Source organism: Talpa europaea (assembly GCF_964194135.1).
Source record: "Talpa europaea genome assembly, chromosome: 2".
Taxonomy (NCBI): Eukaryota; Metazoa; Chordata; class Mammalia; order Eulipotyphla; family Talpidae; genus Talpa; species Talpa europaea.
Genome location: NC_140068.1, coordinates 91774848 through 91792691, shown reverse-complemented (window position 1 = coordinate 91792691; position 17844 = coordinate 91774848). Strand labels below are relative to the sequence as shown.

At 48.6% G+C, this 17844-nt stretch overlaps 1 protein-coding gene across 1 annotated transcript in view; it reads right to left on the bottom strand.

Annotated features, from left to right (window-relative positions):
- KCNK5 (potassium two pore domain channel subfamily K member 5) overlaps positions 1–9436 on the bottom strand; it is a gene marked incomplete at its 3' end in the record, with an annotated part of 32983 nt that extends 23547 nt beyond the window's left edge. The window contains exon 1 of the mRNA XM_084227742.1: positions 9242–9436. Within this exon, the coding sequence (XP_084083868.1) occupies positions 9242–9427 (186 nt within the window). The 5' untranslated portion in view covers positions 9428–9436. The remainder of the gene's footprint in view (positions 1–9241) is intronic.
- Positions 9437–17844: the final 8408 nt, after the last annotated feature.

The following is a 17844-nucleotide window of genomic DNA, read 5'->3' as shown; positions in this document are numbered from 1 at the left end:
GCACGTCCACTTGCCCTCTTGGTTTCCGCCGTACGTGGCCTGATGACATTCCCCAAAAGGCAGAGACGGGGAGCATTCTCTCTGCAGCAGGCCTCAAACAGGCCTGGGCACATAGTATGTGCTTAGTAAATATCTGCTGGATGAAGGACAGGGTATTTGCTCTGCCTCAAATTCCTTGAAAGCAAATCTGCGGCTCCCCTCCAGCACAGACAGGCTAAACATGCTGGACTGGCCTTGTTAATCTCAATGAAAAGGAGTTTAGGAAAAGTTATGAAACAAGGGATGGGAGGAAGGGTTGCAGAGAAAGGGGTTCCTGGAAATACACACGCAGAGAGAGGGCTATGAGTTTTCGAAGTCCCTCAAAGAGAGAAGATGATAATAAGCTGACCTCACAAAGGCTGACTGGGAGCCAGCATTTTGCTGTTATCTGCACGACCCTGGGGAGGGGGTGGGTGTCAGTCATCACTCTCTCCCAGGCTCTGTGCTCAGGGCTTGCAAAGGCCATGCGACTTGAACGTCTGTCCATAACCTCAAGGCAAGTAGCCCCACCTCTTGTGGTGTTTAGAGGGAATTTAATATCAAAATAAATTTAATATCAAAATATTAAATATTGATAATGACAGTGTTCCGTTCTCTCCTCCTTGAGCTCCCCCAACCACCACCTCCATGACCGGGAGCTTCTATGACCAGGAGCCAGAGGGCTAAGCTTGGCTGAATCCACTCAAGTAAGTACCTTGACCTCACAAGAGGTTGGAACTTCCTGACTGGACTTGCAACCTGAAGGTCCACATGGCAATGGGTGACCTCCCTCAGAGCCTGGCACCCAACAGACACGTCTGAGGAAGTCAAGGGCCCCCCAGAACCCATACACTGAGCATGTCTAGAGGGCCAGGCCTGGGGACACAGCGCCAAAGGTGGGGAGTTATGGCCCTGCCCACATGGGGCTCATACTGTCTAGGGGCCTAATTTAACAAGCCTTCTGAGGCTTCTTGAATAATTGGAGATGTGAATTCTGGCCTGGGTCACACAGTACAAACCGGTACTTCAGGGAGAATTTGGACCCAGGTTAGAATCCCTACACAGTAGTTCAAATAAGGGTCTCTGGGCTTTAGCCCCAAACACTGGTCCTCACAAAGGGAGGGGCTTGATTGACTAGGGCCCTGGCAGCCTGAGTGGTCTAGGAGCCCCCAGCCCTGCCCAAGCACCAGGTCTCTGGCTTCTTCCCCAACTTCAGGACTTTCCCTCATGGAAGGGCTGCCTAAACAGCTGTTGCCAGATTACAGTGGACCATGGGAGGTGACAACAGCCAGAAGTATACAATCCTGCCTAAATATTTCAGCAGGAAACCCAAATATTTAGATGGAAAAGAGGAAAACTAGAATGACTGGCTTTGAACTACATTTCAAAGACAATCAAAGAGACCTGGCCAGCAAGAGCCTCCTGAGAGGGGAGGTGGGTAGAATCTGCCCCAAGGGGGGCACAACTCTGACCCCAGATCCTTCCTGACCACTCTCCAGGGAGTCCATCTGGACCTAGGAATTCTCCAGAAGGGAAAAGGCTTACCCAAGGGCAGTGACAAGCCAGGACCGGGCAGAGAGCTTGGCCCTGCCCCCAGAGCAGGGAGCAGGGCCCTGGTAAAAGGAAGAAGTAATCCTTCCAGATTTTCAGGTGTTGACATTAACTCTTCCAAGGGGAGGGATGGAGTTACTTTGCAAGAAATGGAGAACAGTGGGTGAACCCATTAGGAGAGCTGTGGTGGGTTTTATCACCTGCCATCTCCAGATGAGCTCAACCCATGGTGGGGCCTGAAGCTGGCATCATCAACAGGGCCCTCACAGGAAGAAGGGTACAGGAACTCAGTGAGTCACCTGCTGCTCGTGCCAGGCACTGTCTGCTGTGTTGACATGCATTCTGTGGGCAGGTGGGAGATACTACACTAATAACCGATTTACTCAAGGTCACAGCTGAGTAAGCACCCTGTCCCATGTACCCTAAGTGTGGGAAAACATGCACTCCCTGCTCTTTCCCACCCATCAGCCTTTCTCCTTGATTTTTCCCACCTGCACTGTAACTCCACCTAGAGCAGAACTGTTCACAGTGTGGGTCCTGGGTTCAAGTGCCTGTTCTTCCCTTCCTAGCTAAATGGCCTCAAGTAAATTGTTTCCCCTCTCTGGTGCATTCTGATGCTTCCACCATGAGGTTGTGCTGGTAAAAATACCTTTGAGGAGATGATGCACAAAAACAGTTCACATTGCCTGGATCTGCGTCCTCCACTCGGGACAGGCCCTAAGGCTCTGAAGTCAGCGAGGAGGAGGCCACTCAGTCTCTTGCTAGGCCATGTAGACCTGGGTAATTCCTCTCCTCCAGTTTCCATTATGGGAACTGCAGTAACACCGAACCCACAGGACTGGTTCAATGAGATAGATATGCCTGCAACACAGTAGGTTTTTTCAGAATGAGTGCCTGCAGGGCCACTGCTCACACCACACAGCTGGCCCCAACTCCCCTCAAGGCTGGCCCCAACTCCCCTCCCCCAACCCCCCCTTCTCATCTCAAGGTGCAAACTTGGAATGCTTACCAATGTCTACCTGGTAACAGTTGCTTGCCTTTCTCTAGATTAAGGGCTACCTGAGGGCAGGGCCTGAGCTTTGTTCAGAGCCAGAACCCAAAGGCGAAGGGGTTGTCCAGCCCTCAGGAAACAGGAGCTGCATCCTCCAGGCCTCCTGACCCTCGTCCACCTCCCCGGCTCTCCCATCTGCAACCCGTCACTCAGCACGTAGGACCCATTTCCCCTCATTTCGCCACCACCACTGCAGTCCCGCCACTGCAGTCCCGTTTCTCTCCCCAGCTGGCCTGAGCTTCAAGGACTAAAGCCCCTGCTGCTTTCTGAGAAACAACAGCCAGCAGGGAGGTCCCCCTCGGTGTTTCCACCTTAACTTTGCCCAGCTCTCTGAGGTTTGGGGAGCAGATTATCACCCCACAAAAAATCCAGAGGCCTCGGGCAGCTGTTCAGAACTTGAGCACATCACCCCCACTTTTACACAAAGGAGCAACGAAGGAGGGTGGATGAAGGCTTTAGGGGGGATTGTGACTGTGTGGACTGGGTGGAAAAACCCACACTTCATCACAGCAGAAGGAAAAGGGAGGAGGCGTTCTTATCAGAACACCCATGGGGTGAAGGGACCAGCCTACAGAAATGCCGTTACTTCAGAGTAGAATATTCCACTTCTTTTAAGTTGCAAACGGCTGTGAAGGAGTGAAATGCTGTTACTCCTCTACTTGAACATTGCAAAAACTTGGTGAGTTCAAATTCCTTGGCTAAACCCAGAAAGGCTTAGTCATTTGACCCTCACCTCGGCCTGTGGCTGCTGCCGAGGACCATGATGCACTCTGCACCTCCCTGGGGACTGGGGGCCAGAAAGAACCTCCAACTCCACTTCTTTGTCTAACTCTAAAAGCCTGGTTGCTATACAGGGATTGCTGGATCCTAGGATATTCTATTTTTTTCTTTTTTGAGGTATCGCTATGCAATTTTCCACAGTGCCTGCCCCATTTCACACAAGACAAACACCGTATGATTCCACTCAGTTATCACACATCTAAAGTAGTCAAATTCACAGAAATGGAAAGCAGAATGGGGTTGGGGAGGGCTAGAGAAGAGCTGTTTTATGGGTCTAGTTTCAGTTTTGCAAGATGAAAAAGTCCTAGAGATGTTTCACAACTAGGTGATGATATGATATTTAACACTGCTGAACTGTACACTTCAAGACAGTTAACATGGTGCAGTTTACTATGATAAAAATGAAAACCCATCCCTGATGCTAGATGTATTCACCATCCTTGGACATGGATGTCCCACAGCAGGGAAACTGTGTGTCTACAAGGGCAATGGTGGTAAGGGTGGCTGACATGTCTCAGCACTATGTGACAAACTCTGTTCAAGGACCTGTGAGATTAACACGATAGTTTGCCTTCAGAGGCCCCCTGGTCCCAGAGGTACCGCTCAGATGTGAGGTTAGTGGCTCCTGGAGAAAGATCCCAGCTGTGAGCATGTCAGCCCGTCCTTAGAGAGGATGGACAGATCTGGGCTCCTCTTATTCCAGGGAGTCCAGGGGGACTCTAAGTAAGACTCACCTCTAACACCTTCTTCATACCCCAGAAGGAACATGGGAAAAAGGTGAATGGATATTATGCACTTTCCTACACCCACCTCTGTCCCTGCCTGTCACCCCAGTTCTACCCAATCAGTTCCTGTAACACCACTCAGAATGAACATCAATTCATTCAGAGACTATCTTGGGGTTCCATCTCAGGCACCCAGCTCCTCTGCCCACAGCCTTATATTTCCCTGCCACCCTCCCCCCAACACTACATATAAGAGTTCAGAGGCTGAGCCCGATCTGACAGCAAACAGCCAAGTTCAAGATGAAAGCTCTTGGCCTGAGGTCAGAGTCAGCCAAGCACAGCATCCAAAACCGGAGGATTGTGTTTCTTTTAAACGCCAAGCTATAAATAGGGCAAGACCCCAGGAAAACACTTAGAAGCAACCATCATCACCTCCCTTGCCCCCTTCTATGGGACGCCCCCCACCCCCAACTAAAACCTTTCAGCACTTGCTCATTTCTGCCTGCAGTTCTTTATCACAGTGACCTTAAGGGCTCCAGTTAACTTTCCAAATGATTTAGTAAAAAATCCACTTTTAACTGTTAAAACTCTAACCAGGGCAGATAACTAAGATTTATCAATTTGAGAATTTTTTTTCTTGGCTGTTCTCAACTTCAAGCAGAAAATAAGCAAGAAACAAACAAACAAAAAAAAAAAACCCAACAACAACAAAACAAAACAATACCAACAACAAAACACAACCAGCCAGTTCAGAAGGGATCACACTCTTCCATTTCCTCTCAAAACCCAACTTCTCCCCTTTTCCACATCTGCAGGCCTGGTGGTGAGAGTTCAAGCCTGAAGTAATGAAGCGGAGGCCTCCACCATCGGGGATAAAAGATCCATTGTGCTCCCTTGCTTACAAAGGCAGTTAAGTGGACCAGTGCACTTCACAATTTCCAACAAGGCTTGAAACAAGAGGTTGTCATGTTAACCCTCCATTCTCCAAAATTCAAGTAATGAGCCCCATTCGAAGTATTTTGGTCAGATGCAATTTTACCAATGAATCCATGGAAGGGGGGTGGGCAGTGTTTTGTTTTTTTCTTTCAAACTTTGGGAGGAGTGGTATTAATAAGAGAATGTCAGGACCACAAAATTGGAATTAGCCTTACTACTCTACTACTGTGGACTCGAACACCCAGTGTAGTAAGAAGGGTCTAGAAAGTAAAAGAGGAGGGATCTGGCACACTCAGACTTAGGGCAGGACAGTACAGTTTGGGGCTTAGGAAGGAAGGAGGCCTGAGTGATCCAAGAGGCTTCAGGGAACTGGAAAGCTATGTGAGCTGTCTAGGAAAACCCAGAGTTAGGAATGGGATGCCTCAGTGGAGAGCTGAGGGGGCCCCTCGTGCACACCAGCCAGAGCCACAGCCTAAATAAAGCCTGCAGCCTCCTTCCCCAGGCTGAGAAAGGGCAATAGCCTGCCTTCTGTTAGGCCCCACTTCCCCTTTCTTTTTCTTGCTAAACCCTCCTAATTCATCTTTCTCTCCAGCTGCCAATCTGAGCGCTGCGTATCTAATTCATTTTTGTGCTCTCAGCCCTCTGCCCAATGTCTGGCACAGTGGGGGCTTAATACAAGCCTGCTAAGACCCGTACACTTGGGAAGACAGCACGCTCTGATTTGAAATCTGACCCTGCACTATATGACCCCAGACAAGTTATATCATCTTTTCAAACAGTATCTATAAAGGGGGGTGGGGGATGGTAGTCAGGACTAAGTTATGAATGGACAGGAGATGCGGATTCAAAATTTTGGCACATGGTGAGCTCTCAAATCCTTCCTTGTTTATGCTGACTGCACACAGGGGCTGTGTCTGTCCTCTCTTCACCCCATCCCTCCAATTTTGTTTTTTTGGGTTTTTTTTTTTGTGCTTCCAAGAAGTGGGGTGCGTTGGTCTGTTGCTCACTTCAGTAATAGGAGGTGCCAGGTCACCCAGGTGTTACAACACAGGAGAGTTCGTTGTAGGGGAAACAGAAAATAGAACTTTCCGCTGACATGACTACGACAGAACCAATTGACTAAGCTCACAAGATACCAACCATTCAGCAGCTTCACAAGCCCAAGGGGCTGACATGTACAAGGATCAGGCTCTGGATGCAGGCACCTTGGGTTGCCTGGTTCCTGTGCTCAGCTGTGCCCTCCCCATTGAGGTCCCTGAACTCCAATTTCCTTATCTGAATACTTAGGGTTGCTGTAAGGAGTACCTTAAAAAACAATGGTAAAAGCCTTGACCAACGTGTGTTCAATTAATGCTGTAGACAGATGGTGGCGTGCTGGCTTTCCTCTTTAGGCTATCTTGCTGAATCCTTCTACTTTAATTGAAGCTCATCAGACCCTCATTTTGCAGATGAGGGTGAAAGATAAACCACTTGATGGGTAAGTGGTCGAGTCAGCTAGTAAAACCCACCTGTGCCCTTTCTTATACCATGAGGCATCACTCACAATGCCCAGCACACAGTAAGGAGTTCAATAAAAGCTGATTCCTCTTGTGGGAGCCTTGGTAATTTGGGAAGAGGCTAGTTGCACCGGGTCACCCAATACCTGAAGGAGCAAGCTTGAGAGCAAGGGTTCAAGAAGGTTCTGCAGGAAGGAGGGCAACCAAGCGATCACTGAGTTTTGCGCTTCAGTTTAACCACAGGACAAAAGGGAAGGAAGCACCTAACAACTCAGGTCTATTTCCAAAGAGAAGAAAGGGGCACCACCTCCCTTTCTCATGCATTTGAAAGCACGCAGTCAATTTCCAGTGTTTAAAAAAAAAATTCCAACATAGACTGCACCCCCCCCCCAGCACTTCCCCAGTCCTAGCCCCCACCTCAGGAATTCCTAGTCAGGGACCCCTTTAGGGTTACAAAGGTGATTCAGAATCTGATAAAACACAGAACACCTCAGGTGGAAAATGAATGCCCAAGCTGCCAGATGGGAAAGAGGACTTCTGAGTTTTCGCTTTGCTTTAAACCAATTTCCTGAGACTTAAGGCCATGCCCCAAGTCACACATGTGAAAGCAGAACAAGGCGGATTTCTGCAGACCAAAAGCGATGCTGGCAAAATGCTTCGACTAGCCCATTTTTTTGGGTTTTTCCTACAAGGGAAGGGGACTTGCCCAGTTGGAAACAGTTTGAGAGTTTTTTGGCCAGGGATGGGTACAGGGCTATCCATAATTCTTTCCTAATCAGACTGGCCCAATGCCCAAAACCTTTGTCTAAAGAGATACCTGCCCACATTTTTTAGGGGGGGAGGGAGGGGATCACAATCTCAAAGAGGCATTTTGTTTGCTAGAACACCTACAGAAAGCTATTAGCCTCCAAAGCTACTACCACCAAACAGATGAACCGACTGCCTCACCCAGACCCCCCCTTCCCTTCTTCTCGTGTTTTGAAGTTTATTTTCCCACATTCAGCCTTGAATTCTTTCCTTCCTTCCCCTGCAGCAGCAGAAGAGCAGCTAAGAGTGAAACACTTAAGACCAGCTCTATTTCTTTGCATCCCCGCTGGCCCTCATCCCCTCCGAACAAAGCCCTAGAGCAAACTAAACAACTCTTTCTCCAGAGGAATTGTTTCCTCAAGGGAAATTATAAAGTGACCCCCTCCCCAACACACACACAGGGCACCCATCCTGGAATGGCTGCTACTAGGAACTAAATCCACCAACTACTTTCCAAAGTTCATCCTCCCCATCAACCACAGTTCCCATTGGCCCCACCCGGAAACAGCTACAGGGCTAGAAACTTTGCCCACTTACATCCAACATGCAACCTGTGGCCTAAATCTCCCCCTTCCAATGGACCCTGAGCACGCATGTCTTTAACTGCCCAGCTGCCAGAAGGCACCTATAAGGGCTCACTTGTGCGAATACCATGGATTAAAAGAGTACCCAGCAAGACCACCTTCCTGTTCTCCAGTGCTTTCAAAAACTGTCCAGGCCAGGAAGGATGGATGAAAGCAGACTTGTTCCCATTTGACATATGGGGAAACCAAGGCAGGAACAATAGTATTGGGAGACTGCTAGACTAAGAGCTATTTCTCATCAACCCTCCTTTCTGGCATCTTTCATCTCAAGAGAAATAACCCCTTGGACAATCCCTACTTTACAATCCAGGCTAATCTACAAGTCACTGACTCCTACCCTGGTCCTGGCTGTTCCATTGGTGGGAGGTCATTAGTGCTGAATGAGAAGGGTGGATGATTGAGACTAAGAGCCGAAGTCTCGAACTGGGGTGGAAGTCCTCCCAAAACTGTTTGTCAGGATGGTTAGCCTGGCAGTTAATCCCAGTGAGGTCAATGCCATCCATCGCACATATGCACCAAAAGATAAGAGGCTCCCCATGCCAACACAAAATACCTCCCCATCACCAAAATTCTGCAACCCTTTCTCATTTGCCATCAAAGAGGGACTCCCGGGTTCTGTTCTTTTACTCAACCAGCTACTTTCAAAAAGTTTGACTTTAAGCCCTTGGGGGATGTCAGCCTTCTCAAAGGCCTGAGGGCTTCCTCCTCGTTCCAGCCACCAGCCGCAGTTCCGCAGGGTCTCGACAGAGTCCCTAAATTTCTGCAAAATCTTGCGGGGAATGGGGGATCCCTGTCCAGGCTCGGGCCGGGGGACTCTCGCAGCTTCAGCAGGTCTCATTCCGAAAAGCCGGTCGGCCGCTGCACTGGCCGGCGAGCTGGGAGGTGGAGACGCGAGGGGGTGGCACCCGGCTTGGCTCCCGAACTCCGGGAGTGTCTCCAAGGAAAGATAAACGCTTTTATCCACCCCACAGCCTCCCTCCAAGGAGGGAGGCACCCGCACACCCACACCGAGCCAGCGGCGGGTCCTGGTTCACGCGAGGGTCAAGCCGGGAGGGAGTTCTCTGAGCAAACCCGCATCCAGAGCATGGGCGCGTGGGCGACTCCAGGGTCCCCGGGGGAGCTATAGATCCCAGTAGCCCGGCACCTGGTAAAAAATCCTGTCACACACCCCCCCCCCCCAGGGCTACCCATAGAGACTAAGAGTCATCCAGAGATGTGAGGGGCTTCCCTTGAGCACCCCTAATGCTCCTGCCAGGTCTAGGTGTGTTTATAGGGGTACCGGCGGCGGCTCACCTCCAGAATCTTGTCAAGGCCCTCCTGGCCCAAGCACGGAAACTCTTTGAGAAGATGCGTCCTTTGCGTATAGTAGTTATTTTTGGCTTCTTTCCAGTGCGGCTCTTCGAGCACCTCGAAGATCGCCGCCCCGATGGCCAGGTAGAAGATGATGGCCGAGGTGAGCAGAGGGCCCCGGTCCACCATGGCTCCCGAGCGGCCGCCGCCTGGAGAAAGCCTCCCTTAGCCTCAGAGGCTCCCCGTCCACCCGCCCTCCAGCCTCTGGAAACAGCTGTTTGAATTTGGAGCTCCGCATGCGCAGTACCTCGTCCCCCCGGGCGCCGATCCCCCCGACAAACTCGCTACTCCAAGTCGGCCCCCTGAGCGCGGGGAACTGTGCGGGGACTAGCGCACGCGGCCGGGGGCGGGCGGCCACCCGCGCGGCTAAGGGGCTGCCCTGGATCGCGGGGGCGAAGAGTTGGGGGAACTCTGGGCCAGACTCAGGGGAGACACGTGCGCCCGCCGTCCGCGCCCAACTAGCAGTGAACGCCGCGCTCGCCCCGGCGCGCCTCTTTAATCAGCGCGGGGCCAGCCCTGCCCGCCCGCGCCAGACCCCCGCGGGGGCGGGGTCCCCCAGCACCGCCCCCCTCGAGGCCCCGCCCCTCGCAGGCTCCGCGCGGGCCTGGAGTCAGGGCGCGGGGCGCGCGGGGAGGCGAACCCTGCGCCGGGTAAATTCCCGGGGGCCGCCGCCAGGGGAGGCTGCGCGGCCCGCACTGCCGGAGGAGCTGCGCGCGGGATGGGGGCGCGCGCTCTCCGCGCTGGTGCGGTCACTGGGGCGAGCGCACCCAATGCCGGGGGTCAGGAAGTCATTACTGTTGCATTTTTATTCTAATCCAGTTTTCACGTACGGATGTTTCTGTGACGAACGCTGGCGACGCAGTCTCTTCCCCGCGCCTTGCTAGGAGCCTGGGAAAAGGGTATTAGAAAGGGACTCTAACCCAGCCACCAAGGCTTGACTCCCTGGCGCCCGAGTCTCACCTGTCTTGGGGAGACCCCCACATCCGGAAAAGGTGGGGGCTGCTGGGTTCGCGACTTCTCCCCTCCTTCTGCCGCTGTAACTCTAGTGGAAATACTTGACATCTTTCGTACCCCCAAGTCTATTTAAAATTGCAAACTCCACCCCCCCATCACCTTTTGGCCTCTTTTTTTTTTTGAGCATTAAATAACTTCACTTCATTTGTTTACTCTGTCGCCTTCCAACACAGTATAAAACGTGAACTGGGCAAGGTGGGGATTCTGGATAGCTACATAGTAAATGTTCAATATAAGTTTTTTTTTAATATATTTTATTTTATATAATTCTTACAGCATTTTTCATGTTTGCACAATGTATGCAATACCCACCCCCCCTTATTTTGGCCCTAATCCCTCCTCTGCCTCCCCCCCCCCCCCGTTAGTGTGTCTCTGGTTTATGGTTGCTTGTTGATTTTGATTTTTTCTTTATTATAATTAGTCCGTTCAATAAGTATTTACGCAACAAAGGGGTGAATAGATTTGTCAACATCACGCCCAGGATCTTTCTCCTCACCTTGCTACCACTCAAGTGATGACACTCCTGGCTGCCCTCCATCCTTGGATCCTAAGCAGCTTGTTGGGTTTGTTTAGCTCAACCTCTCAACCAGCGAAAGCCAGAAACTGAAAGGGGCACACTGGCTCCAGGGCTCAGCACCGCGGGGTGTTCCTGAGCCGCTCAGGTGGGTCTCCGCGGGCGGGCGGGCGAGGCAGCCCACCTTTCTTTTCTCCTCGCGGGAGGGGTGGGGTGTGGTCGCTCAGGTGTCCAGAGTTGGAGCAGTTTTTACTTGGGAGGGTGGGGGTGCGGTATCGCTGGTATCTCCAAATCAGGCTGGAGCAGAGGGCATAGGCATGCAGGATGGAAAGGTTGATGTGGGCTTGTGGATGTTGGGTTTCTCTGTGCCACCTGGTGTTGTCCCCAGGTGGCAGAGCAGGAAGCTCCGAGGCCCCACGTTTCCTGACTCGTTTCCTGACTCTGCGCCCCTGAAGTCTCCTTAGGAGCCCCCTGGATCCAGGCTTATCTTGGACAAGGTCTTTGGGAGGCTTTCTGTGGAGACCACTCTTTCCGCACGCAGGCTGGGTCCCCTCACCCACCCGATATAGACCCCTCTTCTCTAGCCGCAGCCCATCTCCCATCTACTCCCCACCACCTACTCTCTACCTGCCTGTGGCCTGCGCCCCAAACTCTGCAGTTCTACCCTCCAGGCCCCAGCCTGTGCGAGGCTCCCCTCCCCCTACGGAGAAAGTCGGGTAAGAACAGTTCACCCAGGGAAGGATGGGGGCAGTTTAAGAGGCCACAGGCTCTCTCTTTGTTTGGAAAATTCTCTACCATTCCTCTCCCACCTCCTGTCTGAGTTCTCTTCCTAAGAAAATAAAGAGCCTCTTCCCATTCCAGTCTCACTGTTTCACAAAAACACTGCCGAGTATTTTACAATGAATTGGTTTTTATTTGAAGCTTTTGTAATTTCTACTTTCTCTGTTTTTCTGCTTTGCCCACCTCTCCATTTCTGGTCCCTTTCTTTCTTGCCTCTCAGTGTCCAATGTCATTCAAACTCTCTCATCCTCTGCTATTCCCCATGCATTACCTTCCCATATTTTCCAAACCCCTTAACAAAACTCTCCATTTTCCCTGCTTCTGCTCTGTCTCCTTTCACATACAACCTGCTTCTCTTCCCCTTCTCTGCCCCTTCCCACCCTCCTTAGCCCCATCCGCACATTGGGATCAACAGTTTCCTTGGAGATCATGAGCTATGCCCAATGGGGGGGCTTTGAGAAATATAAACTATTGAAACAGGTGAATGTCTAGACAACTTGAGTCCGAAGGATGGAAAAAGAAGTTTAACTGGCAGTGGGGGTGGGGTGTGCTTTGTGGGGGTGGGGTGTGCTTTGTATTAGCTGCAGATAAATAAAACCATTCCAGTAGGTTTATTATTATGTTTATTTATCCACCAGTGACTGATTATCCTTTCAATGTGCTATCTTTTGAAAAGCTTTGAGGAATGTTTCACCACATAGCCACCGACCTTTTTTTTTTAGCCTTACCTGGATAATTAGCAGAGCCAATCAGTTGTTTCCCCCAAGGTCAGGCTTCCAAGCTTGTGTCACAAAAGAAGCCATACCCACCTTTGCTTCTTCCTTAGTTCTGTTAGGTTGAAGGGTTTATATACCTCTAGTGGATGAACTTCTGATAATCCTTTCAGAACGCTATGACACAGCCTTTTATTTCTGTTTAGGAACATTTCTTTTTGTTCTGTTTCAGAATTTCCAGGGGAATAAATAGCCTCCCTGTGAAATTCCCATGTTCTCTAAGGAACCCTATAAAAAGCCATTTATCGCAGAAAGCGGTTCAATATCTCAATCACTTGAAAACCTTGTTTCCTTTTTAAAAAAGTTTTATAGTTCTCAAAGCACAAGGTCGAAAGTTTTTATTTTCATTTTTGTTCTCCTCAGATTGCTTGACAGACAGTATAAAATGCCTTATAAAGGAACTTGTGTTTGAAAGGCATATCAATTACTGTATAAACTTGCTCTATTTCTAATAGATCATTTTAAAACTGGGGGAAAGATCTACTAAATTTTCATGTCTACGAATCCTCTACTTATTCAATTTCAAGGTTTCTGAGTGGTAAATTCAATGCACATGATAAGGCAACCTTCTTGATTTATGCCAGGAAAAACAAAATAAAATCACAAAGCAATGACATTAAGGTAAAAGAGAAGTAATAGTGGTCTATACATACAATGGGATATTATTCAGCCTTCTTTTAAAAAAGGAAATTCTGTCACATGCTACAACTTGGATGAGTTGAGGTCATTGGTCATCATGCTAGATAGAAAAAAGGGCAGATACTGCCTGATCCCCTCTTATGGCAGATCTCAAAATTAGCCCAATTCAGACACAGAAAGCTGCAGGGACGGCGGGTGGGGAGGGTGAGAGGCTGTTCAACAGGTATTAGAGTCTCAATTTTTTTTTTAAGATTTATTTATTTATGCATACAAGAATTGGGGTACAGGTCAGAGGTGCGGGGGTTGAAGGGAACTGTTACAGGGCAGAGAGAGGGGCAGCCCAAACCCCGCAAACCGGCCTATTCTAAATGGGTTCTGCCATCCACCGCATCAATGCAAAACATATGAGACTTTCATGGGAAGGAACTTTAATACAATTTGGAAACAATACAGGAAAGGCAAAGAATCTAGTTTCTAAATCAAGAACCCAAAGTTACCCGTCCCCTTGTGGGTAAAAGTCCATCCAAATGGGATTGGCCCAGAGCAAGGCCCCTAAGCCTGCCACAAGTCTAAAGTACCTTCCAGTGGGGACCCACAGAAAAGGGTCAGAAACAACCAGACAAGCCCAGAAGGAAAAGAGCAAAATCAAAATCAAGATAAAAGCTGCCATGGTCACCTCCCCACAGGTCTCACCCACATCTGTGTCACCCAGTCCACGACCAAAAGGCAAGCGCAGTTTCTTCACGTGTCTCTCAGCTCCATACGCCTCCTCCAGGTCTCCTTCTGGCTCCATCCTGCTTCCTTCCTCAGTCTCCTCTTCAGCTTCTCCTCTCCCTGCTCAGCTCCACCCTCCATTTGGGTGAGGCAGGGAACCTGGAACCTCCCCCTTTCCTGGGGACCACCCCGTTACAGAACCACCAGAGACAGAACAGGCAAATTGACTGACATACACTGCTTAGGGGAGCAGTGGGTGAGACAGGAGAGCTCTGCTGCGCCATGTGGGTTACCTCCCTGGCAGGTCTGGAATCAAGAAATCCCTCTTCAGAGGCTGCGAACAGCTTCAGAGTGCAGTGCCCAACCCCTTGCGCCACCAGGGAGGCCCCTAGAGTTTCAGTTTTATAAGATAAAAGAAAAGCCCCAGGGATCTGTTATATAAAGTGCATATAGTAAAAAACAACTGGACTTTCCTCTCAAAATTTGTAAAAATGTAAAAGTTACCATTTTTGTGTTTTTTATCACAATTTTAAAAAGCAGTGAAAATAGAACTTGTAAATTCAATGTAAGATATGGGAAGATTTTTTTTTTAATTTATTTATGCATACAAGAATGGAGGTGGTGGAGGCCAGAGATGTGGGGATGAGAGGATTCACTAGAGACAGAGTGGAGGTGGGGGGCAGAATAGGCAGATTGACTGAAATACACTGCTATGGGGAGCAACTGGTGAGACAGGAGAGGTCTGCTGCACCATGTGTGTCAGCTCCCTGGCTGCAGTGGCTGCTGATAGCTTGATAGTGCTGAGACTTAACCCCTTGTGCCACCAGGGATGTCCAGTAAGATATTTGAAATACAAGAATGAGTTAGGCAGTGAGGAGAGAGGTGGCTAAGTGACTGTGAAGTCAGATCATCATTTTCCTAGAAGGGTTTTGGTTATGTTTAACACCAAAGGTGCACGTCCTTCATTTGGAGAGTCAGATAAGTGATGGAGAAACATGTCCTTGAAGGTTAACAGCAGATCTCAAGCACTGATTCTGAATTATTTATATTTGAAGATTTCGTACAGGTCTCTTTTCTTTAAAAAAAAGAATTTCAGCTCTGTGTGCCAGCATCTAAAATTTCTACAACCAGGAAAACAACTGAGTTACAGGTCCCCACTCTGAAAGTTTCAGAGGTCCCCAGAAGCTATTCTTAGACTGAGTCATTTTTAGAGTAACACAACAGGGCATGTTTTGGGTAACTGGGTGCACCTGGCAGCCCCTTGAGTCTGCTTCTCTTGCCTTCCTCTTGCAAATTCCTCTGTAGCCTGGGTTATCTCTTTTGGACATGATGACCTGTTCTCACTTGCCCTTTCAGCCAGCAATCTTTGCTGGTCACAGGTAGAGATGACATTATCATTCTGACCCTTCCTAGTGTCTTTGGTGACTGTTTATAATACCTCCCACTCACACATTTATTTATTCATTCATTACTTTGGTGTTTTTTGAACAGCTACTATGTGCCAGGCTCTGTGCCAAGCATTGGGTCTACACCATAATAGATAGGGCACAGTCTTTGTCCCAGAGGGCCTTTGAATGTCCAGAAGACAAAGGGTCAGTAAAATCCTAGCCAGGATTGGGGGCCGGGAAGCACAAAGGTATAGGGGGAAAGTCAGTTCTATCTGGGTAGAGTCCAGTAACTTCAAAGAGGGGCCGACCTTGATAGTTATTTTGGAAGCCATGTAAGAGTTTACCAGGTGAACAGGGTGGGCCCAGCAGAGTGGAATAAATCATGAAGTCAGAAAGTGAGGCGGTAGCTGTAAGAGACTCAACAAAACCAGCGCTAGGCGGCAGAGCTGCCAGAGATTAAGTCTAAAAACCACAAAGATGGGGTGTGTGTGTGTGTGTGTGTGTGTGTGTTCATGCAGACAAAGGTCTTAGGTGCCACTGTTAAGGGTTTTAGCCTGCGGTGGCCAAGAGATCCATGGATAGAATTCAGGATGCAAAAATATTTTACCTCTTTCATTGCTTTAAACTCCATTTGAAATTAATATCACCTTCAGTAATAAATGTAGGCATCCATCCGCAGTAGCAACAAACTGTCACCAATAGAAGTAGCTTTTGACAACACAGGAAAATGGTGTCGGCCTCCCCTGGTGGCGCAGTGGTTGAGCACTGGGCTGCGAGGCTGCCTGCAGCCTCTCCAGCGCCGGTTCGTTCCCCGGCTGCCAGCGAGGGTCCCACAAAAAAAAAAAAAAAAAAAAAAAAAGGAAAGAAAGAAAATGGTGTCAGATGTCTCAATATATTGTTTCAAAATTATGCCAGTTGTTAGATCCACTGCTATAATTTGTGATATAACTTGTTAATTAAAACACCTGTTAGGTCATGGGAGTAATTACAGCCTGGTGACCAAAGTTAATAATATTGTATTGCATGTTTGAAAATTGCTGTGAGTATATCTTAAAACTTCTCATCACAAGAAAAAAAATGTGTGACTCTCTATGGTGATCACTGTTACCTAGACTTATTGTGGTGATCGTTTGGCAATTTTCTGAGAATTTTGCCATCTTATCGCATTTGCACTCTAAACAATCATGTAACCAGACAATATGACTTTTTTTAAGGGCAGGGAAACTCTACGTAAAAGAAGTATTTTCCAGTAAAATGAAAAACTTGCTGCTACAACTCCCAAGTTTGCTTACTTTTAGAACAACCAAATTCTAGTGAAACAAAGCATTTCATACTGGAGCAATTTGGGTTTTGTAGTACTAAGAACAGTTCAAAGAGTCACCATTTTATTTTTCTTTTTAAATTTTTATTTTAGATCTATCCATTTTTATTTTATTTTTTAAAATTATGTTTATTGAAGTACAGTTGATTACACCGATGCATCTTTGGGGGTCATAGGCTCAAACTTCCACAAATGCATATCTTCACACTATGTCCATTGCCACTGCCCCAATATCACTTTGCAATTTATACAAATATCAAATTAGTATGTTGTATACCTGAAACTAACATAACCTTGAATGTCAACAAGAAAATACATATATGACTATATACAAATAATATTTTAAAAAATATTTTTGATTATTGTGTTTTGATGTTACCAGGGCTGTTGTCTTGGCAACAGCACCTTTTATTTAATGCATTTCAAAACATTTTTACAGTTCACAGGCTTTAGCAGATAGCCAGAGGGGTGAAACAAAAGTCAGTTTAAGCATTCTGTCTGGATGTGCTGAGGCAGGCAAGTGTCCTGATCACTGTGGCATTTCAGGAGTTCACCCAGACAGTTGTGTGCTTTAGGAGGTGGTGGCAACAGTCCAGGGTTGGGACAATGAAGACCAGGAGGAGAGTAGGAGAGTTGGCAGTGATGGGCAGACGGGACTCCAGACATGCTAAGGGGCTTAGCTACTTTACGCTGTTGTTAGCAGGGCCTGTTGCTTTCTGGAGGTTGGCACCCATGATAATCTGCCTCTTGTGCCCATTGCCTGAACACTTCACCCACACACGAGCCTCTCCCTCAGCTACATCCGCCAGCTGCGTCCCCTAACCTCCGTCACCCTCTGGCCTTATCCAGACCCACTGTGTAGTGCTCACAACAACCCCATCTGGCCCCAACATGGCTACTGCCAAAAAACATAAAGATCCCAGACACAATTGACCACTTGTCCCCGCATTTGGAAGTGGGGCCTGAAGATTGGAGGAGATGGGGTGGAAGATGAAGAGGATGCCAAGGGAAAGGGGGAACTGAGATTCCTGAAATTTCTGCCTCCGGAGCAGATGTCCAAGAGCCAGAAGCTGAGCAATAAACAGAAGCTGAGCACATACAGGACTTTGGTCTTCAAGACCTGTGACATGTGTTTCCGGGTGACAGCTCACAGGCACCCAGGCATCAGGAGCTTGAAGCCTCATGCCTTACTATGTGGATCCCAACACGTCAGATGCTATTTGTTTACTATTATACAGGATTAGAATCTCCATCCCAGGTCCAATTCACCTCCCTTCTCAAACCAACCTCCAAATTCTTTAATCCTTATGTCAGGGACCCAGCCAGACTTGGTCTGGGGCAGCCATTGATTGGGGATCAGCTTGAGGACCTTACTGAAGGTTAACATATTAAGACTATAAATA